Below are 24,199 nucleotides of genomic sequence, written 5' to 3' on the forward strand. Positions count from 1 at the left end.
ATGAGCAGAGGTGCTCTCCACTAGTGACCGTTAGTTTATTAGTCCTCTGCTCTTCTCTGTCCAGTTGTTAGTCATTCCCTGATGAACGATTAAAAACACCAGATCTGTTACACACTCGACTAACAAAAAAACTGTTTATTATGCAGGAGCTTAATTACTGTGCTTGTTTCTAGTACACATAGTTTGCATTTCAAAAATCCTCATTAAGATTGAAGAAGAAATATCTGGAATGTACATAATCTTGGTTGCCTATACTTTTTTCTGTTCTGTTTTTTAGTAGTCTAACCAAATTGCAATATTTTCTTACTAAAAAGCAGGAACTAAGATGAAATTTAAGGCTTCAGGTTGACACAGTTGGTCTTTTAAGTAGCTAATCTTACGTATAATTTAAAAAACCTCTTTATAATTTTTTCTTCACAACTGTCAGCTTCTGTAATGCTTAATGGTTAGTGAAATGGTGAAGTTAATTAGTAACAATGTAAGAATAAATTGGTTACTGAAGACAATTTGAAAGCCAATTCTCCAATATGGTGTTTCTCTTCATAGTTATGAAGAATTCTGCCTTGGTTTTTAAAGTCCAGTGACTTGTAGCATCCTAGCTTGTAACTAGGAGAATGAATCTGAAATTAAGACTTCTCTCATAATCTGTTTTTAAAGGAATTCAGAGTATGGATGTATGTAAGTTTATCTGCTAATAATGGTGTTGTACAGAACACATACTATTCTTTAAGAAAAAAAAAGTTTAGATTCAATAAATTAGTAAACAATGAATCAATAAAATACCATTTCAAAGTAAGGTTCAGACCCCTTTGAAATTGAGTGCTTCTCTTCTGTAAGTGATGAGACTGCTCTGCCACCCCACAACTTTACAACTAGGTATAAACACTTTCTAGTGCCGAGTCTTTTAACTTGTACTTTAGAATATGGGAACACTTCTTTTAAAACCAAACAGAAAGGCTCTGGTAGAAGCTTTTGGGATATTTATTTCCATAAAGGTCAAACCTTCAACTTCCAGTTTGGTACATTAATTTTTTTGTATATGGCCTTATAGCTATTACATTTCATTGGGAACATGTGAAGCAACTGAGTTCTGTTGCCCACTCTTGTTGACAACTATTGACATAATAATGCCTCCTAAAAACTAAGCCAATACATATGACAACTAACAAAGTTTCTGTGCTCTGTTTCAGGTTAGAAACCTGGTTTCCACATTACTTTCTCTCTGGCTGTTCATATTCATTGGTTCCACAGTTTAATTGTTGTCATTTCTTATAAATGTTGTTCCCCATTCTCTTACCTCCTGTTTTTCTAGTGTTCACATATCCCTCAGATAGACAAAATTCTGTTAGCCTCTGGTGTGGTAGGTTTTCCTGTGTGTTTGATTATATTAATATATCTTGGAAAAAGTTTCAGTTTTAATTAATCTTATTTTTGACATAGAATGATGACCTATATAGCTATATTTAAAATTCAAATTGAGATCTCTTCATGGGACACTTGTACAGTGTCAAGATTATCTTCTTGTTTCTCTTGGAAATGTCTGTGGTTATGCTCTAGTGTTCCAGTTATCCTTTTTTGCAGCTGCCTAGTATCATTTTCCACGTGACTGTCTGATGTACTGGACAGTTCAGCTAGAAATGACTGATGCCTACAAGGAAATCATAAGTACTTGACTTGGCGCTATGTCATTTTGTCCTTTTCCTATTTTGTTTTAGTACTTAAGGTTGTACCGGTTTTTCTCTACAGTGTCCTGTTAAATCACTGTATAATCTGTGACATCAGGCAGCTTAAACATTTTTCCAATCCTGAAGATTGCTATTAAAAGTATTGAAGAGGATTGTCCCACAATGCTTCTTTGAAAACCTCTGTTGGTAATATTCAACCTAATGCTTGGGAAAGAAAACTTCTTATAATGCAGAATATATATCTGTGCAGCATTTTATTACATTTACCTTTATGCATTATTCTCACCTTCAAAATTTGCGCTAAAGCTTTGCACACTTTTAAAGTCAAGATTATTGAATTTTTTTTCCCCTTTTTATGAGTATTGCTGTCCTTCAGTTGTACTGGTTCAGCCTCTTAGAGTTACTAAAAATCATCAGACTTTTGATGGAAGGAACGTGCCTGTTCCTTTGGAATTCTCATGTAATAAAGTGGGGGTTTTTCCTCCACTCCCAAGTTCTGATTTGAATGCACTGATATTGGCACAGATCACATCTGCCTTTTTACCAAACACAGAAATCTGAGAATGATTATGCTTACCTAAGAAAACCATACGTGTTGTATCAAAATGCATCATGTATATTTACATTTAAGTACACTAATATATAGGCAGAGCATTCTAAACTTGAAACTCACTGCATGCTCATTTTTGAGACAGGCTTTTAGAAGGGAAACATTATTTGCTGGTGAGTGTTTAAGATAAGCAAGGATTTTATCTTCAGTGTCATTCTAAACACTCTTGAGAATGTTGTCTGTAATGGGATATTGCTTCTAGAGGCTTTTTACTGTGATGATGCAATTAATTTACTTTAAATCTTCTTTCTCAACAATTTGCCAGTAGTATTTGCAGTAGTAGATGTTTTTAGTAGTATCTACTTTGAGATATCTTTTACATAAATGTACAGTGATAATGAAATTAGGGTCTTAATTTAGTTACGTATGTGTATGTAGATCTTTTGCTGAAAGTTTTGCACATGCAACCTGCTACAGGATCACTACATTTCAGTCCTCTTGCCTTTATATTTTAGTTACAATTTAAAATAAAAATATTCTGCTTTAGGAGAACTGCAAAGAAGGTGAAAAATAAGGAACATCTCCCTATGAAATATTTTTAGCTTTCCAAGGAATGACTGCTTGTTGAACAGCAAGTTTCTAAGTTTACCTGCCATATGTTTCTTTTATATGTTTTACAGATAGTATAGTTCTAAGAGATCAGATTTAGGGAGACTGTTGATCTTCTGGCAAGTTGTTCACATAGAGATTTAATTTTTTTTAAAAGTTGAGCTGCAATTTAAAAATAGGCTAAGTTGGTTACAATTAAAGAACAATGCTGAAAAAGTGATCTTTAGACTGTTAGGAAGGTGTACTTTCAGTTACTAATAATACCTGTTGCAGCTTTGTGCTTAGCTGCAAATATTTCTGTGGTGATGGGTTTTTCAAGTTCAGAAGTTAAATATTTCTGTAGAAGCATAACAAATCTTTGTGACAGAATGGCACAGGTAATATATATTCTGCTATTATGACTTCTATTTTTCCTGTAGTTTAGGTGACCTATGGTTCTCTGTATTTCTTGTCCAAATTAAATGGCAATTTTTCAAGTCCATTATTGTAGTTCAGGTGTTTAGTGTGGATTGATGTTGGATGCTTAGCACCAGCAGTTTAAAGGTTGGCTAGACTGATGATGTGCGTTATTATTTTAAGCTTGAATTAGCTCTTCCAGTCGTGATGGAAGAAGTGCAAATTGCTTCAGTCCGGTATTTCTCATCAGTTACTGCAAGAAAATTACTAGTTTAGACACAACCTGTATCTCCTAGCCAGGAGAGGTTGAGAATGTTTCCCTAGTAACTTCTTTGTAGTTCTACACATAAGGAATTCACAATTTGTATTTTCAGTTTCTTAGGGTTAGCTGAAGAAAGATCAGCACATGAAACAAGGTGATAAAGCTATGAACCTTTCTGTCACCAAAGGCAGTCTTTCAGTTCACAGAATTAGCTTATTACAGGTGTAGTACAGTCAATTCTACTATTCTGTCAGTTCTGGATAAAGTCAGCAAAGTGTGGGTGTGCATATTTATAGTTTACATATGAATGGAGGTTTGCTTCCACTGCCTTCAAGAGAAATTTGACTGCATGCAAATGTTGTGAAGAAAAACTACAAACTCTGTTCCTGTTTTCCCTGTCATCCAAACAAAACACCAGCTGAAGCCTAATGCAGTGTTTGGTTCAGAAATCAGAGCCCAAAATGACCATTCACATCTGGGGGTTCTTTTGTTTTGTACCAGATTGGTATTTTAGGGTGCAGATAAGGTAAGACAGCGAGGAAGTCCTTCCCACTTATGTCCTAGATGAACAGAGATGATATTACCATGAATGGGATTTATATTAGGGTATTCTTTCAGCACTGTTAGGATGGTTGTTGGGGGCTCTTTGTAGAAGTTGGAGGGAGGAGGTTGCCCTCCAGCAATTGCTACCAGATGGCAAGTACTGCCTGCAGTGCTGGGATACACTGACCTCTGCTCTGTTTCAAGGTGGTTCTTACGTCTTAGGTTATTTCTGGGCATGGCTACTTTCAAACTAATCCAAAAATGAATGAATGTCTAGAGGAAAAGTAGATAGTGTTTTTAGCTTTTTATTTCTACTTTAGGTATAGTTCTTACAACTTAGTAAAAATTAAGGATTTTGTCTCCGTCCTTACAATGCACGAGTTAAGCACCTTCAGGAAAGACTGGTCTGTTCACTAAGCTCCTTTCTGAGTCAGGGATCTTAATGCCCTATTTTGTATTGTATGAGGGCTGTCATTGGGTCACGTGTGGAACTCATTACAATTGTCATTACAATCCTGTCTGTGTTTAAACCAAACTCAGTTTCTGTGTTTTGTTTAACAAGCATAATCTTGTCCCTGCTGTCCTGATACAAAAAAAAATTCACTGGGAATGGTACATTGCTTGTATGTCAGGACTGCTTTGAACTTACCTTGGCCAAGCAGTTGAGTTTGGGATTTAGAGATCATTTATCTTGCAACTAAAGATTTACTGAAAGAAAGGTCAAACCACCTTCTAACAGAAATATCAAAATGGATTAAGAAGCTGACTAGAAAGAGAATATGGAAGGAAATCCAAAATAAATGTAAAGGTTGTTTTTAATCCAGTGGAAGACCACAGGTATTCTTTTGATGAGGCTTTTTATATTAAATTGTTTAATACATTTTCAGTATTAGAAATTGAACATCTTAAATTGTGCAAAGTGATCCTGCCTTTCTGATGCTTCCTGTGTACTTCTATATATGATAACATATACCTGTAATTAATCCAGTGAAGTGCTTCAAAATCTTTGTGATGAAGGAAAACAAATGTGTTCAAACAGGTTCAGAAAAGCTGGCAAGATCTAGTTTATTTGTTGCTTTACCGAAACCAAACCCCAGCAAATAAATGAATTTCAAATAACGTGCAAATTTTTGCACAAAATGTACATGTAATGTTAGAGAAAAAAAATTTCAAACTTGCAGATTTTTTAAATTCAGTAGTATGATTAAGTTCAGACATTGGTTTTGTCATAAAATACAGATTATCATGATAATTCGTTATGTCTTTCTCTTACAGATTAACTAAACTCCAGATACTGGAACTTAGAGAAAACCAGTTAAAAATATTGCCAAAGTAAGTATCGTATAGTTTTAGAAATTCTTACAGCATTTGCTTTAACAGTAAATCCAATTGTACCTCTTTTGTAAAATCTGGTATCTTTCTAATCCATGCCTTGCAGTTCTCACTTTTTTCATCAAACAAGCCCAGGCCAATGGTGATGCAGTTCCTGCTGTTTCTGTGAACAAGAGCAATGCTCTGAATTTTCCGGCTGTAACTCTGGAGCTCTGTGCAGTTTAACAAAGATATAAAAGGTCAATGAAAAGAGAAACAGATCCCAAAGATGGGATGTGAATAACCAGCTGTAGAATCATGAATTTGTTGTGGTGTACTGGAAGAAGGGTCTTCCTCTGGCAACAGAAATTGCTAGAGAGGTGTTGGTTTTGGTGGATGTAATAAGTTTTGGTGGAGGAGGACTTAAAACAATTGAATATTCACTCTCTCCAACTTACATGCTAGGAGAGACTTGCATACAATAGGCTGAATTGCGAATTTCCAGCCCTTCAAGTACAACAGCCAGTTTTCCTACGCTAATGATATGCGTAAACATCACCAAGGAATATGTTCTCTCAGGATTCCCTTGTTGCATGCCTAGATACTATATGGCAGAGTCTACGATATAAAGATGCCAGAACTTGTATCTGAACTACATGTACAGCATCAGAAAGCGTGAATTTACATCTTCGAAGACTGAAGCATTCTGCTCATTCGTGCTCTCAATCCTCTTTGGCTCTTCATACTATCACTAATTTTCAGTTCAAAAAAATTAGAGGGCGTGTAGTTTAAGGCCGTAGCTCTGTAAATGAATTTACTCCCAACTGAGAAACAGTAGCTATAATTAAAGCTTACAGCTAATATAGATTTTGTTTATAAGATCACTATGACCTTAACTACCATAATTAACACTAACAACATGAATTACATGCAGAATGTTAAAAGTGTAGTTTACTCTTGTAGGGATAAGAGATTTTTAAACAAATTCTGTAATGTAGTTAAGCCAAACACACTTTCTGTTGAAACTGCTGAGAATTTTTTTTGTTGACTTCAGTGTTTTCAGAGTTTCATCCTTGCTGGAAAACTAATCAGCAGCTATCATGAAGATGTCCTCTGCTTCACCTCCATAATGACTAAGAGTACATGCTGAGCTGCCACCTTTATTATTCTGTTCTAGTACTCTAGTGGAACATGTTATACAGCTTTATACAGTGTATATATATATAAAATCCAAAGGAGTTTTTTTGGTCTAGTAAGATGGAACAATACACGCTAATATTTTTGCTATAGAATACCACTGTCTTTTCATGTTTTCCTATGACTTTCACCTTTTTAATATTTTCATTCTTGCAGCAAATTCTTTCCTATTTGTAATGAGAAATGTATTGGGATAAATTTCTACAAAATCAACTAGTCATCTTGCTGAGTAAAACATGCACATAATTTTTGGCACTAAAACATGAAGCACTTGAAAGAATGTTAATCAAAATGGGTAATTAATGCCAACACACTAAATCAACCTTGCTTTATGCCAAATGCATCATTTTGCTTGGAGCTTATCTACAGCAGAGACTACAAAACTGGCGGCATTAAAATGCTAATGAGATAGATGAAAATATTTCTACTGAAAGGAGAGCAAAGCCATTACTATTTTAGAGGCATTTCTCTGGTAGGTAAATTGGGAAAATGGTCCAGTGGAAATATAGCAAGTTTATATTTTATTTTTTTAAACTTCTGTGGCCTAATTGTCAATAAAAAGAGTAAGCTTTTTAGAAAGAAGGAAGTTATTTGAGAGTATAATTACAGTGATTCAGAGCCCAATCTTGCTATCGCACACACCTCTTGAGTTGTATGCCCCTTGAAGTAAGCTATACTGTTAACCTCAGTGAAGCTGTCTGTATGGTCATCAAAATTTGAGGCATAATTTAGACTACTAGATCCATTAATGTTGGGTTGTTTTGACAGCAAGTTTAATAATATGAATTATGAAAGAGACTTCCAGTTCATGGTAGGGCTTACATAGCGCTGTGTCAAAGAAAGAAATGGGTATAACTCAGTGATGTAGTAAACGTTTGTTTCCACTTCCTTTGGCATGGAATTTTCCTGCTGCCTTAACATTATTTGAAGCCTTGTTTGCCTTTTGTCTGAAGGCATAGTTGGTCTATAAACAATACAGAAAATCAAGGAGATACTAGTCAAAGAATAGCTGAAAGTGCCGTGGATTCTGCAGGCAGTGGGGAAAGGGAGGAATATTACTGAGACCTTCATCCTTGCAAACACATTTGTGTGTGTTTTATAGTTGAGTAGATGTGTTTGCCAGATTACAGACGTTTTGGCAAGAAAAAAAAGGGCCCCAAATCAATAATTTGTTATCCTGTCAGTGTTACATAACATTGGTTTGCATGGCATGGTCTATAAAGTTTTGAAAGCTGCAGAATACTGTGTTAAATACTTTAAAGGAGTCTTCAGTAGTGCTGCTGTAAGACTCAAATTTGTTAGGAACATACTGCACTAAAGTTGATATTGGCATGGTCTCATAAAGCTTTGAGAGATTCAGCTTATGCAGTATTTCAGAGGGACTTGTATAATTTTTGTTAGAATCGGGAAAAGAATGTTAGCAGTTGACTAACAGCATTCATCCTGTTCATTAGCTTCAGGAAATGGGAAAACTGTTTCCCAGGTCCTTCTAGAAGGAGCCTTTTTGTGTTTTTGTTCTTTCCTTCTCTGAGACAGTAGGAATGGGAGTTAAAGGCTTTCCTTTGAAGCCTGTGTATACTATGCAAAAAACGTACAGATAATGGCTTCTACTTTTCTCTTGGTCATGTGTTAACCTACTTATGCTAAATTCCTAGTTTTTCCCCAGTGTAATTATTATAATGTAATGAAAATCAAATTTATAGGCTAATGTTGAGTCTCCTTCTTGGAGATTATTTCATAAGTAGTATCAATAATCACATTAACTTAGTTTTGATAAATAAGGCATTTTTCTATATAATATTTTTGAACTGTGTACTCAGAACAGCTGTAGAACTTACTGTATTTGAAGAACTGAAGCTTTGCATAGCTGCATAGAGCATCTCGTGCTCATGCAATTGTTTCTTATAAGTACTAGTGTTGATAGATATATTCTGATAATATAAAAGACTGTACCATTTAGAAGCTCTTTAATTTAATTTTTGCAGGATTCTATGGTATTTACCCAGTTGAAGTGTGTATGTAAAAGTTTTAGATATTACTTATTGTTCTATGGAAATCTGTTATTAAATAAATATGGAACATAATGTCATATGAGGGATTAATAGCTCCTTTGAAAATACTTTTAGGTAGAACTGCTGTTGACTGTGATTTATGCAGTGTAGTCCCCCATGTGCAGTGATCGATAATCTCTGGGGGGTCTCCAAAATAAGCTTAAATGGAGGAAAAACGTTTCATAACACAGCTTGAAATAATGGATTTTACTTTTATTTCAGTCATTGATTTAATCTCTGCTGTCAGTTAGCTTGAAGAGTATTGATATGTCACAAAATCCAATTTAGTAATTTGATTTAATGTATGACAAGAGAAATAATTAGAGTTCCAGACCATATCACATGGAAGCAACTCTGTCAGCAGCCTGGAGAGGGAGAAGGGTGTTGCTGGTTACTGTGATTCAATAGTGGCCTTTTATGTTTTTACTAATCATTAGGCAGTAGTCTTTCTGTGAGAGGAAAACATATCGTTAACCAGCCTTTGGCTGCTGAAAGGACCTATTGAGACTGAAGGTGAAAAGCTGAACCACTCAAAAGAGATGCTTCACTGTGTTACTCTTTGTCATAAAAATTACTCTACTGGTCTTTAGTTGTAAACTGATCTGTGGGTGAGTTGCAGTGCACTCTTTGTGTGACAGTCAACAGTTTCCACAATCATTAGTATGTGTCTGGTTGAATAGTGTGTGAAAAATTTACCTTATTCACATATGATTCCAGTTAAAAAAAAAATCACTATGTAATACTGATTAAAATAATACATTTTTGTGAATACTGGAAGACTTGATGTAACTGATATTTTCTTAGATATAATTCGTTTTTAATTCCCTTCCTCTGCAGAACCATGTCCAGACTGACTCAGTTGGAGAGACTGGACTTAGGAAGTAATGAATTCACAGAAGTGGTGAGTTTTTCATTAGTAACAGAGCTTTGCATCTTTTATAAATCTCTTTGTCCTTTGATCTGTTTTTAATAAATATGAAAATGTAAACATCAACTTAAGAGTTCTGCTACTGAGCAAGTATTATGTATACCTTATGCTACTTTATGTAGCCTGTTATGAAATTATAAATATGAATACATATTTCCATTTTAAAATAAGAGTCTGTCCTATAATGTGGTTACTGTACTGATAAATAATTAATAGTAATATGTGAATTATAAACATAATTGTTTGCCTTATAATGAGTTCTAGACACTTACTGGTTATCAAGTATTTAATGTTACAAGTTCTGTGCATAACCTGCTTTTATTATTGTGCACAGACTATTTAGACCCAAGAGACACTGTATTAGTTTTAAGTTTGAATATTGTTCAAAGCAGGATTTACAGCTGAGGTGCTTAGATTTTTCTTTCAGCATGCATTGACTTTTTTCCTATTCTTGATCTCACAGACAGGTATATCTTGTATTTAGAGTTACCTAATATCTACTTCTGCTTCCCTGGGTAAAGAAATCGAAATAGGAGTATTGTGAAATATGCTGACCTGTAATACAATAAAGTCAAGCCTTTGTGGGCCAGTAGTAGAACATGCAAAGCTGAACACTTGCCTAGTGATGTGGTCTGGCAGATAGGGCACTGTATTTAAGGAATTGTTCATTAGTATTGTTATACTTCTAGCCATTACCATTACTGCCATATTCTCATCACAGGGTAGATATTTGTGTGAGAGCCTTAAACTAATGTGTGCAGGCCCACGTTAAGCCATAACAGCCAGGAACTAAGCATAGGCTGTAAAGTTACCTGTTTGGCTACATTTTTGGCTGTTTGCTTTGTCTCTGCCAGCCTTTTAGCTACAAGAGCCAACTACTGGTAACTTACTTCACTAAGATATTACAGTAAAAGCACAAAAAGGTTGTTGGTTACTGTGATTCAGTAGTGGCCTTTTCTGTTTTAACTAATCATTAGAGTTGTTTTGGATAAACATCTCTCTGAATGGTAGTCTTTAGTGAGGCATTTCTCTTGGAAAATGAGTTATTAGGAGTCAGGATTGCAACTTATGCAGGAATCCTGTATACTTACCATATAAAAAACCGTAGTTAGCATTTAGCTGAACCTGGTGTTGTTCCTATGGTGCAGTTGTAATGGAAACACAATCCTGCACTTCACTTTGTGAATAGAGTGTTTTGCTTGCATCATGGAGATGTACCCTTTTTTGATAGAAAAATCAAAATTGTTTCCATTTTTCCCACATGAAAAAATCACTGGGATTTTTGAAAAACAGGTTTTCTGAGTTAGTGGAACTTAAGGGTTTTTAGACCTCCTCCATGAAGGAAGAAGTGATACACATAATATGTACTTATTGTTGTCTCTATTGAAAAATAATACTTTCTGACAAAAAGAGAAAAATAGAGGAAAAAAGAGAAAAAAAAGAGAAAAAAGAAAAAAAAAGAGAAAAACCCCACATCATAAACCTTTTCTGTAAAGATTATTTAGTGCTATGATAAAGTTCTTAAGAGGTTTTTTGTATATCTGATACATATTTGCATTTCAAATGTGAATTATCTGGGTTTACTTTGACCCACTGAAAAAAATGTGTATAACAGCAATAGTAAGACATTAATAAACTTTCAAGAGATGAATTATTGGAGTTGTTTTTGCTGTTCACAATTTTTTTGTTAAGTTTTTTTAAAAAATTACTTTTCTTTACAGCCTGAAGTACTTGAACAGCTGAGTGGGTTAAAGGAATTTTGGATGGATGGTAATAGACTAACACTTATTCCAGGGGTAAGTTCTTTTACTATGTTAAATATTTACTATTTCAAATTACAGTGGTATTTGCTTTGTCAGCGATCATATATGTTGAAGTTGCTATGCAGTTTTAATGTTACTTAAAGCCAAAAGGCAAAATGACACTTAAGTGCTCAACTAGTCCACTTAGAAATTATAACTGATTACGAGGGCTGGGTTCATGGCTTTTTTTTTTTAAATTCATTGAAAGTTACATACTTCTCATATAAAATTGTGTTCCAATTAAGGAAAAGGGTAAAAATCTTAGATCAAATTTAGGGTTGACTGGTCCTTCCAAAAAACGATTATTTGGTGTTAGCAATCAGGAATTTACATGATAAATATGTTGAGTGAATTTTTAATGGTCACGAGTTTAAAGCAAGCAGTGCCAATTTTGGTGCCATGTAAACAGGGAGCATTGCCAGTTCCTGAGAAAATGTTCTGTTGACTTTGTCTGGGTTTGGAATGTCTCTCAGGATTACATGTGGTTCCGGCTGACCTATCATTACAGTACTTGAGAACCTTTGCTTATGTGTAGTCAACTGGGAAATGAGTATTTGAAAAAGGCTTGTTTTCAACCTTAAAATCACCAGCAGTCTTGAGATGTGCAGCCTTGTTGCCTGATCAGTATTCTTCTCTGTTGTTTTTCCTTACTTCAGCTAACTCATTCTTGAAGAGTTGAGTGCTTTGATTGTAGAATACAAAGTGAACATTTGTATTTTATGGTAAAATAAAACTGTATTTATGAAAGTGATTTCATCTTCTCCATGAATATTTTAGTAGAGTAGTGTACCCGGATCTTCAGGCTTATGCTTGGTTCATATGGAATCTCAAACAAGCTGATATTTTGGCTTGTTTCTTTCAGTTTAGTACAATTAGGGATTCATCATTTTTGGTTTTGAGGTTAAGTAGGACGCAGTTTTACACAAAAGACAAATAAACACTAAGAATCTTTACTGGAGCATAATGATGTCTTTACATTATCTGTCTCTGAAATCTGCTCTAAAGCTTCAGTTACTTGATTCACCTTATGGACATGCAGTGTTACTGTGATGTGTGTGTAAAAACAGTTGTGTTTATCAGCACAAACTACTTCATCATAAATCTTGGATATTTTACATAAAGACGTATTTCAGCACTGTAAGTTTTTTCCTCTGGCAGTAGAGATAGTTTGTCAGAACTGCTGAATTTTTTGTTTTGAATGTGCACTTTGTAGAATGCATTATTTTCTCTTGTTTTAGTTCATAGGCACTTTGAAACAGTTGACCTACTTGGATGTTTCTAAAAACAACATTGAAGTAGTTGAAGAAGGTATTTCAGGTTGTGAAAGCCTGCAAGACCTGCTGTTATCCAGTAATTCGCTTCAGCAACTGCCAGAGTCTATTGGTTTGTATTTTCAGTTAATTCATGTTCTTAAAAGCTTATAGTTCAGAACAGAACACTTAAAACTAGAAAATTGACATTTTAGAACTGTTTCAAATGATGAAAAGTGCCAGATTTTGATCAAGCTGTACTGTGTGGCTGAATAATAGCTTATAATTGTTTTGGAGCATTCTTGACTTTATACAGTAATTTGTAAATGGATGAGAAACTGCTGTCTGTATCGGAAGAAAACCAGTATTTTTTCCTCCTTGCCAGCCCTCATCCCTCCTTCCCCACACACCCCAATGGCCAACACATTGTAAAGTGGCAAACTAGTTCTGTAAGCTCATCTACTTGTTTCCTTAGGAATACAACAGTATAGGCATGCCAGGGAATAGAGAAGATGTGGTTGCTTGACCATAGTGTGTTTTTTTCCCTCATTAAGTAATAATTAATACTCAGCTTAATGAACTCAAATGTCCTTTTTGATTTACTTGTTCCCATTATAACAGGTTCCCTGAAGAAGGTGACAACACTTAAAATTGATGAAAACCAGTTGATTTATTTGCCAGACTCCATAGGAGGGTAGGTATTTCACCAAAATAAAAATTTGAATTGCCTTTCTGAACACTTCTCCTGTTTCTCTATAACCACTTGATTTAATTTCTTCTACCTATTATGTCTTAATAAAATTGAAGGCAAGTGCTTTTATGTCTTAGTTCTACTTTGTAGCATGTATGTTCTATTATTTAGTACCAAAAGACATATGGTCCTCATGTAATGCAGCCACCAATCTATAAAAGAAAAATTGAATGTGAAAGAATACAAGAGGCAGTTGGCTGCCTGAAACTGTTTTCTGACAGTAACATTTGTGGTAGATATTGCAAATGATTAAACTACTGTCAAAAATCTTGTAAAAAGTAAATCTGAACACGCAGGAGAATTTTCACCTGTTAGTCAGCAGGGGTTTTTTTAATATATTTTTTGGTGTTCAGAAATTAAATTAAAAACTTGCAAATAATGACAGTAATAATTGGTTCAGAATTAAGTGCTGTACAAATGTACAATTTGTTCCAGTTTCTTTTAATCTATTATAATTAATGTAGGTTTTGTTGCCAGAGTTTACAAAATATTGCATCACTGCCAGATTATTAGGTTCACTGTCTCTAACTCTTGAAATTCTTTGCTTGTTCAGAAACTGCCCTCAGCTGCAATTTGACTATGTTCTGTCCCATTCTGAATGTTTCAGTGCCTTAACCACCATGTTGTTATGCAGAACACAAACATTTGATGTTGTTGACCTCCCTGTTTTCATTGAATGATCTCTTTTGAGGACAGTGTAAAGGAGATTTTAAAAAAAACCACAATAAATCAACAAACAAAAAAACCTACCCCAAAATACTTTTTAGGCAATCAGTAAAGAATTTTTCTTGGATTTTAACTCCCTCAGGTTTATTTTAACTATGTTTGAGATTAATAATTAATAGTGATGTTCACTTCCTGTAAATTTTAAGTATTCAATTAATATTGGTTTAATTAATCTGTATAGAGGAGTAATTTTTTTTTTTTTAGGTTAATATCAGTAGAAGAACTGGACTGTAGTTTCAATGAGATTGAAACATTGCCTTCATCTGTTGGGCAGCTCTCTAATATAAGAACTTTTGCTGCAGATCATAACTTTTTAACACAGCTGCCATCAGAGGTATGTATGTAATTACAAAACTGTAAAATGACTATTTTAATGTATTTTACACTATATAGTCTGTATAACTTGTGAAAAACAAGTTAAAATAGGTATTGAGTGGATTTTCTTCGTGCATGTTTTTAAAAGAGGACGTATACAAATGTACAAGTTTTCAAGTAATGAAATTCTGATTCTGTTTTTTAAACAAGTAGAAATTCATTGCTTGAGTATTGAAATGAAAAGGTAAAGAATAAATTAATTATACTTCACAAGCCAAATAGCTTTAAAACTAATTGTTTTAAAACAATAAAATTTGCTTATTTGTATTATGAAGAGGAATTAATTCTTTGTTTGTTTTTTTTTTTTTTCAGATTGGAAACTGGAAACATGTAACAGTGTTGTTTCTGCATTCTAATAAGCTTGAATTTCTCCCTGAAGAAATGGGTGATATGCAGAAATTAAAAGTCATCAATTTGAGTGATAATAGGTTTGTGAATGCTTTTATTCAAGTAGAATTTGTATAAAATGCAATGTAGAGGGATTGTTACAAATACATTATGCTGTCTTTCCTTAACTCACACACAGCTTAGATATTTAATGTATTATTGTTGTAGTCTGGATTTTCCAGTTGCATGGTATTAAGCTGTCTTTATATTTAATGACTTGGCACACACATTGAAGTGCAGGTTCAACACGTTCCTGATTATTAGCATATATTTTTCTGGGGAATTAGTTTGGTTATTTTCATAAAGCTTTTGATTCTTAAAATTCACTAGCGTTCTCTATTGCAAATGGAACACCCTACAGTATCACAGTATAGAGTCAGACACTTTGCTGTTCTGGGGAAGAGGGAAAAGAGTTGTGTTTTATTAGAGCTGATCATTAAAAATGGACAAAATGTTTAGCTTCAGGGAATTGCTAGTTTATAGAATTGAAATATACTGGAAGGGAGAAATCTCACGGAGCTCTCGCACCTGTTCTGTCAATCCAGCTTCTTTGTACTCCATATGGAGCTTGATTATTCATTAATGCCAGAGCTTCCATTATCCAGGGCAGCCCCTTCCCAACACATGTGCCTTGGAGAAAAACTTATTTTCAGGTGTAGTACTTTTTTCCTTCGTTGGCATGCGTGAATATTGGCAGATAAAATTCTGAGTATTCAGATTTATTAATTCACATTAAATGTCTTCAAAATTGTATTCAAGACACTCAGCTGAGTTAAATTCAAGTTACAATGTCACTTCTCTTTTTTTTAAGCTAAAAAAGCTGCTTTTTTTACTAAACTGGGTAGAAATAAGTTTTTCTCATTTGCTTGGGATTTTTTAATTTCAGTTATAGCTTTGAATCTAAACTACATGCTGTAGCCTTTCAACTCTCAATAGTTAATAGTTTAACTTTATATGTAAATGTCCTTTTAAAACATTTTGCAAGCTGATGCAGGATTGTTTAGCAGTCTTAACAGTATGGCTAAATGTACTTACATAAATTCTGGTTGTAATTTACAGACTGAAGAATTTACCATTTACCTTTACAAAACTGCAACAGCTCACTGCTATGTGGCTGTCAGACAATCAGGTAAAATTTTTTTGAATTAAAAATAGATGATTGTTGACTTCATTCCTAATGGAATTGACAAGCACAGAGCCATGTGTTAAATAATGAGACCTAGTACTGTATATGTGGATCAATACTATCCTGACATAAGTTCTCCTAAAGTAAACAACACTGAGCCTACCTGTCTCTGGAGACTCATACTTTTGGCAAAGTCCTGTGCTGTGAGGAAATGCAATTTAGCAGGTGCTGGGAGGGGGGGTGTTGTTCATTTTTGTTTTTCTCAATTTGGGCTTGTTTACACAGAGGAGTTAGTGATGATAAGCTTGTACTTGAACGTGTACATGCTGGTGCTTTCACAGCTATACCAGCAGGTAAATTCAGCATGCCTTTATTGAGCTAGGTTTCTTGCCAAACCTTTGAACAGCGTGACTGTCCAAGTTTCAGGCTACTGAGCAGTAACTCATGCACTTGTAACTTGTATTCTTCTTTTGTGTTAAAGCCCTGTGCGCTGTGCTGATTTTCTGAATGGCACCAAGGTGTACAGGGCTGTCAGAAATTTGCAAGCCTCAGATGTGCACTTTTACTAACACAGTAATTTCAAGAATCCTCTGCCCTTTTCTGCAAGGCGTGGAGGATGTTCTATCTAGTATTAGTATGAAAAAACAAGTACAACATTTTTGGTTTTATATGAATTGTCTACAAGTTTAAATGGCCAAATATATCTGTGCATTCCAGATCAACCTGCTTTGGGATATTAGTAAATGCCAACAAGAAACTAGGTTACTTTTTGAATATCCAGTGTTTACTTTTCACTAAAGCTGAGTTTCAGTCCTCAGTCAAAGACAGACACGTTAATAGCTTCATTTGGTGAAAATTATTCAGAGGAGAAAAAGTTTAATACAAGGCAGAGTAGTCTTCAAAGTCCTGGCACAGGCATGCTCTGTGATATGCAGATCGTATTTACTTTTTTGTATATATTCTTGTAATGTATCCTTCTTTCTTTTACTTTCTAGTCTAAACCACTTATCCCCCTTCAAAAAGAAGCTGACCCTGACACACAGAAAACAGTGCTTACTAATTACATGTTCCCTCAGCAACCAAGGACTGAGGATGGTAAGGATTTCAGAAATACCCTCTTAGTGCCTTCTAATACATGTGCAATACCTGTAATAGAATGTGGGAATTATAAATTTGGAGATTCAGTGAAGATCAAGATTTTTCCTGAAAGCATTCACTCTGTTTGAACCTTTTTTCCTCAGGTGCCAGTGCTTCTTTCTGTAGACAAGGACTGCCTGTTTGGCTTAAGCTGACAGAATACCTGCCTCTGAGGTTGTTATTCCAAATGGAAGGTTTAAAGTTCACTAGACAGTTTTTCAAAATTTAAAAATTCAATTTTTGTAAAATTCTCTATCAGGTTTTTTTTTTTGGTCAGGAAGCTTTAGTGATAATGAAGTCTATTAGAATATTTTCAGATGTGTTAAAATTGCAACTTTGCCCTATAAATGAAGAATAGCTAATATTCCATTGCACTTACAGAGCCCTAAAATTAAGTATTTTTCTATTTCAGATATAAAATTATTAATATGAACAGTCTTGGTATTGCTATTGAAGGATATACATGTGCTGGGGTGGTAGTATCAGATTTATTAGACTTTTTGCATGCATTAGTGGAACATGGCTGATGTAACACAGAGACATGCTAGAGTAAGAGGCAGTAGGTACCTAAAAGATTTTTTTAATCTCTTGTAAAATTAAGCAAGAAATAGTTGTTTGTAAACCCCTGGCAGTTGTTTAATATAACTCCTGCAAAATCTTACCTTTACCTTAAGTCTTAGGTTCTTAGATTTTTTTTTTCAGGTTTAGTAGTAATGCAGATTTTTCTCACTAAGTCATTCTTACTCTTCATTTTTAAATTTTCATCTAATGAAATTAAGTGAATGTTCTTACATGTGCTTAATGAGACCAATTCACTGAAGTTAGGCTATATAAATCTATACAAGTATAATTGACATTTTTAGATATATACAGATACATAATTTCATATTTGTATATAGAATAAAAATACTTGTCAGCAGAGTTCTGAAGGTGTGTTAAGATTGGTATGCAGCTGGGTATATGATTTTTTTTTCAGATAGGGATTTCACTACTGTAAAAGTACAGCCCAGTTCATAAAGCAGTGGCAGTGCAGTTAGTCTTCAATTAATGGTGCTGATGCTCTTTAAAGAATACATACAAAAGCACACCAATCCATCCAAGAGAAAGAAAAGACTATTTTTTTATTTTGCATAGTATATCCTATTCTTATAAGAGCTTCTTTGGTTGTTTTTTTTTAGTTATGTTCATGTCTGATAATGAAAGTTTCAATCCATCTCTGTGGGAGGAACAGCGGAAACAGCGTGCTCAGGTGGCATTTGAGTGTGATGAAGACAAAGATGAGAGAGAGGCACCACCCCGGGTTAGTATTAAATTTATTTTTGAGTACTTGTTGCTTCCCTCCCTCTTACTTCCACCCCTTAATCTCATCCTTTTCCTTACTTTATCTGTGGGTTTCACTCTGCTGAATAAATCAAATCTTTATTTATTAGTTAGAGTACCTAGCCGGATGAAACATCATAGTCTGGATTTTTTTTTTGTTTGCTTTTAGTTTGAGTGTTTCTTGGACAGACCATTTCAAGCAGGGCACAAGGGAAGAGCTCTCAGCTGATCTCTGCCAATGTATGGCCGAACTGGGAGGCTACTTCACTGAGGTGCTGTGGAGAACGATAGTGGGGAGACAGTGATTAATCCTGATTTTTTTTTTTTTTAAAGTGAATTACAGCTGTCATAATCCTTGCTTGCAATCAGTGGACACACTGGGGGGAGGGGTAGTGAAAGTAATTCATAATCTTCCTGGGTTTTATAAGCCTAAGTCTGCATCAATGCAGGTAGACTTCAATAGCGAAGTGGAGATCCTGGATTGTTCGGTGGTTCATCCTAGGTAATTATTTGTTTTAAAGTTTATGTTTTTGTTACAGCATTTAATTAAATGTAGAACATTATTGCCTTTTGTTACACAGGAGGGCAATCTGAAGAGATACCCAACTCCATATCCTGATGAACTGAAGAATATGGTCAAAACAGTCCAGACAATTGTACACAGACTAAAGGATGAAGAATCTACTGAAGATATTGCCAAGGAGTCAAAACGAGAAGGCCAGACAGTTTCTGTAAAAGATGTGGGAGTAAAGGTTAGATACAATATATTTTCTGGTTTTACAAGAACTTCCAAAGATCTTACTGATTCTTTTTAATCCTCTTCTCCCTCCCCTCTAATGCTTTAGCAAGAAAAATTGTCAGATTACAGAACACAATTTACCTCTTCTCCACCCAAGGAAGTCTGTAATAAAACATCTGGTGTGCAGTAGCAATTTTCCTCCTACACTAAGAACAAGGAAAGCAACTTGATTCTCAGGCAAATACAAACTATGGGTATGTTAAGGAGCTGACTTCTTCAGTTTCTGGAGGAATGGCATCTTTGTCATTCTCTGATCCTCTTTTATCTGATAGACTTCACAGTGAAATTTGGGATAATCTCTAAGGATCTTGCTGCTGCTCTCATGAATGAAGGTTTTATACAATAAGTTGGGAAGGCAATATGAGCAAGCTGGGAAAGGTGTCAAGAGTCTGTAACAGGCTGATGCAGTGTGATAGGTGATAGGACTACTGTTTGTGCTGATAGATATTGGCCATTTGGTTTTTTTTTTCGTTTAACTGGAAATGTAATGGTACAAATGGACAAAAGTAAGGAGAAGAGTCAAACTGATTGACAAAGGGTAGGGTAGTCTGTGGAGACTGCCTTGGTAGTCTGTGGAGATTTCTCAGCATTTCATACCTGATGCATTCCATACTGTTTAATTTCAGAGCTCAGATTTTTTTCATATTTTCCATATTTTCCCAAAATACATAATGTTGACTCTAAATATCATATGTTATTGAAAGCCTTTCAGGATGTTTTTTCTGCTAATGTTCTTAATTCTGTAGACTTCAGAAATCGGTTCAATAAAGAACAAAGTAGATGAGAGAAAACAATATTCAGCAGGAAGCTCTGTGCAGAAGCCTAGTGAACCAGAAACTGAGCACAGCACTGCAAATTCACAGATAACTGCACTTGTTAAAACCTTGCAGAATACGAATATCATTGTCAACCATGAAGACATGCTTCAGGTATGGCATTGTAATGAGCATTATAGCATTCAAAAAAGTTCATAATGAAAGATACATGCATTTAAAGAAAAAGAAAGTAAACTGAATTAAGGGTTGATCTGAACTGTGAAAAGACTCATACTTTGATAGAATTCTTCAGTTATTGCTTGATTGTCAGTACTTCATTAAATAATCAGTTTTAATTGTCATTGAAAAGAGAAAATACCCAATTAGTGGGAGCAATAAAAAACCTTGTATATCCAAATGACAAGGCACATGCATTTCAAATGAAATGCGGAATGTGGGTTTAAAAATATTTATTCCTCTGTGTTTATTAGTGAGCTGACAAAAATATTACTTGGAATGTGTTTACTTCTTATAGTGAGAGATTTTAAACTTAAGAACTCTGTACATCTCTCTCACAAACACAGTGTATTCATTTATTTAGAAAATTTGAGATTGATGACAAATTTTGGAACTTATCATTTAATCAGTTCCCAGCCTGTAAAATACTTTTTCATAGTTTCACAAGGAGATTAGGTTTTTGCCTGTGTTGTATAAGCATCAGAACACACATGTATCATACTTTTGCTGAAGAGACCTGGTGACAGGCAGTTGTGGCTGTTGCTGGCTACTTCCGCACTAGCACATTCCTGCTTCTATTTACTTTCTGAAAGTACTGGCTTTGACATTTTTCTTTAATTTAAAAACATAATTTCAGAAGATCAGGGTGTTTGTCTAATGACAGTGACAGCAATTCTTTGTAGATGACTGTATGCCAGTAAGTAAATGAGGCAGGGATAGTGAATTCCTTACTTCCCTGTACTAACCTGCTGGTAACTCTGTTGCAGAATCCAGTTATCTAAACTTTGCATGGGTGTAAGTTTCCCATTTCAACATTGAATACACTTGTATGTCACGTCCAAGAGGAAGGGCAATGTGGTAGATGCAGTGAAGGGTTGGTTGTTCTGACTGCAGATAAAAGCAGATGGATTTTTAGTTTTTATTTTTAATGAAGACTACCATAGCTTGTTTGCTACCTCTCAGTCAGGTTTGTCCTGCAGTCCCAAGAACTGGCCAGGTAATTAGTATCATGGGAAGGTGGTGCTCCAGTAGGTTCCATGCATTAAGTGTTATAAAACAGTAAGAAAAAGTGAATATTGGCAGACTGGAATTTGCAACATGGATTTTGTAGCATTTGTAGTAGGAAGCATGTTTACTAAAAAGAAATTTCCACTTTAGGGAAAGAAGGTTTGCTGGGGCTTTTCTTCAAAATGTTACTGGAAACAATTGGTTTTTGAAGATGATCAAATATAGGGCTGGCAGTAGGGTACTGAACCAGTTGCAGTAGGGTACTGAACCAGTTGCATGGCTGCTTTTGTGGCAGCTTTGTCTGTTAATCTCTTTCATAAGTACACTGAACTCCATCTTATGGTTCAGAACTAGTGATTTCTAGCTTAAATGTATTCAGCATTGCTTTATTCCTCTGCTGTTGTTCTTGAAGTTAAATAACTTCTTTTCCTTTTGGAGTTTACCCCCAGCGAGCTACCCTTGCTCTTTTTTTTGCAAGACTAGGCAAGTCAAGCTCCTTGTCTTTTCTGACAGTATAGCTCTTCATTCCTAAAATTGTTCTGGTCACGCTACTCTATAGATAATTCAGTTTGAGATCTTCTTTGCAAGACCAATACCCAGCTAATCAGTCTGCATTGTTTGCTGGTTCAGCGATCACTCTGTGACTTGGACTTAACTGGAAGTTCTCTCTAATGGTGGAATGAAGGCTACATCTGCCTGCTCGAAGTAGTTTTTGCAGCTAAAGTTACCTGTTTGATTGTCATCCCATGGAATTTAGCAGTGACAATGCAAGTCTCCATGTGCTACTTCTTAAAGATAATTCAGTTGACTTGCACTACAGATGCACTACAAAGCTATGTTATACCTTTGCTGTGTGGCTTGTTTATCTTTTTCCTCCTTATTGTTCGTTGAGTGATAGTCTAGATAGCATTTACTTCACCTTTAAGCTGCTCTTTAAAATACATAGCGTAAAGCTCTTTTTCCTTTAGCAGGAGTCAGAAGAACTCTCCTCTGATGAAGAGATGAAAATGGCAGAAATGCGACCACCACTGATAGAAACCTCCATTAACCAACCAAAAGTGGTAGCTCTTAGCAATACCAAGAAAGGTAAAATACCATAAAAAGCACTGGAAGTGTTGTGTGCTTCTGATAATTTCTTGACTCAAAGTGGCTGATTTTTTGAATGAAATTATGTAAAAGTAGGCTTAATTTGTATGTTTTAAAAGAAAGATGATTAATTCTCTATTTAAACAGTGAAGGCAGGAAAAAAATCTGCAATCTTATGCTCGAGTGCACAATAGAGAAAGCTGTTTTGACATCCTAATTTTCTTGATTCTTGTTACCAGTTTAAAAGCAGAGGGGAAGAGGAGATGTATGTGTTTTGGGAGACTGTGAGCTTGAACACAATCTGGAAGTGCTTAAGAAAAGATTGCAGAAAGTGGTATTTATATTGGAAAAATTCTATATTTCCTGCTTCTCCCAGATTTTGTGAATTGTTGCTGTTATAGGCAGCTCCTATACTGCTGTTATAGGCAGCAATATTTGTTTAAATTTCTTAGAGAAGATGTGCTCTCTTCCTAAGGTTTATTCTTAAAGTTCTCTTTTGGCAACTCTTTCTCCAGAGTTATTTTACTCTTTCATTTTTCTTTGTTCCTCTAATATGAAACTTCGGAATATTTTCTTTTGTTAACTAAGTTTTATATTCTCTGAAATGTAATTTTGGTCTGGGTAACCATTTCTTTAAGGCTAAGAAATGACCCAGGATTCAGAGAAAACATGATTTAAAAATTGTGTAGCAAATAGTGTTTTACTTCGTATAATATCCTAGTCCAATACTTTCCAGGACAAAAGGCTTTTCTGCCCGTTAGATGTAAAAAGGTGAGATTTAGTGAGGAAAACCACATGGAGATAGCAGGACTTTTCTGCTGAGGATCACACACAGAGGAAAAGGTTGATGTTTTTTGATGCTGTCTTTGGGGTTTTATGTCTGACTGAAGAGCCAGGTCAAAACTTCTTTCTTGTCTCTGAAGATAGACATTAGTTCTGCTAAATTCATGCATTTGGCACCTGTAACTTGAAGCAAAAAATTAGACTTATTTGTTTCTACACTCATGTCAGAATCACGGCTGGCTTGAATTCCCCCAGAGGAATTATTTTTATATGGATTTAATATGTAAGTATGCATACATTATGCAAGCATCAATGTGCACAGGGGTAAATTAGTTAGAAAATGTTGTCCTAAGTGATCTGCAAAGCATGGGGATGCACTGGATTCCAAATCGGCAAAGAACATTTTCCATTCCTGTTTTTTTACATTTACAAAAGAAATTTAGAGCTTATCTAGTGATCTAGGAGTTCCACAGTACTTGATCTAATAAATAGCAATTTGACAGTGATACAGTGTTCAAAATCAGGAACTGTGTACACTTTCAAAATTCTTCAGTGTATTTCATTTTCTTAGGGGCTAATGTAATTCAGAATTTTGAAATCATTGTAAAAGCAGAAATATGATTTGATATATATTTTGAGGAAGTATTCAATAATGTAGCACCATCTTATGCCAAGGAAACTGGGAATAAAGCAGCAACTTACATTTAATTAACACGTAAGGGCTGTTTACATTGAGCCAAATACTTAAAAAATAGGAACTATTGCCAACAGTTGAGATTAACTTTGCAAAGATGTTAGCTTACAATTTAGTTTCTGGTAGTAAGAATTACTGAACAAGAGGCAATTTCTAAATGCCATACATACACAGATGAAATTGCTATTAATAAAATGTATGTGTCTAACTAAATTGGCAAATTTTTATTTCAGATGATTCAAAAGATACTGATTCCTTATCAGATGAAGCTACCCACAATAGCAACCAGAATAACAGCAACTGTTCCTCTCCTTCTCGAATGTCAGATTCTGTTTCCTTAAATACCGACAGTAGCCAAGATATTTCTCTCTGTTCTCCTGACAAAGAAACACATGCATGTTTTTTATCCAAGATCAGGTTTGTAAGACACT

At 34.9% G+C, this 24,199-nt stretch overlaps 1 protein-coding gene across 6 annotated transcripts in view; it reads left to right on the top strand.

Annotated features, from left to right (window-relative positions):
• Positions 1-24,199, top strand: part of ERBIN (erbb2 interacting protein) — a 109,571-nt gene that overhangs the window by 67,390 nt on the left and 17,982 nt on the right. For 2 of the 6 annotated variants that reach the window (XM_027634989.1, XM_027634985.1), the window contains 14 exons: positions 5,321-5,377; positions 9,442-9,505; positions 11,254-11,328; positions 12,573-12,717; positions 13,206-13,278; positions 14,266-14,395; positions 14,749-14,864; positions 15,883-15,952; positions 16,945-17,044; positions 18,265-18,386; positions 18,988-19,158; positions 19,952-20,134; positions 22,174-22,291; positions 24,002-24,185. In XM_027634989.1, coding sequence (XP_027490790.1) covers positions 5,321-5,377; positions 9,442-9,505; positions 11,254-11,328; positions 12,573-12,717; positions 13,206-13,278; positions 14,266-14,395; positions 14,749-14,864; positions 15,883-15,952; positions 16,945-17,044; positions 18,265-18,386; positions 18,988-19,158; positions 19,952-20,134; positions 22,174-22,291; positions 24,002-24,185 — 1,608 coding nt within the window. The remainder of the gene's footprint in view (positions 1-5,320; positions 5,378-9,441; positions 9,506-11,253; positions 11,329-12,572; positions 12,718-13,205; positions 13,279-14,265; positions 14,396-14,748; positions 14,865-15,882; positions 15,953-16,944; positions 17,045-18,264; positions 18,387-18,987; positions 19,159-19,951; positions 20,135-22,173; positions 22,292-24,001; positions 24,186-24,199) is intronic. The other 4 variants (XM_027634984.1, XM_027634986.1, XM_027634987.1 and 1 more) reach the window with 3 other exon arrangements.

Source organism: Corapipo altera, unplaced genomic scaffold (assembly GCF_003945725.1).
Source record: "Corapipo altera isolate COAL_440 unplaced genomic scaffold, ASM394572v1 61411, whole genome shotgun sequence".
NCBI lineage: Eukaryota > Metazoa > Chordata > Aves > Passeriformes > Pipridae > Corapipo > Corapipo altera.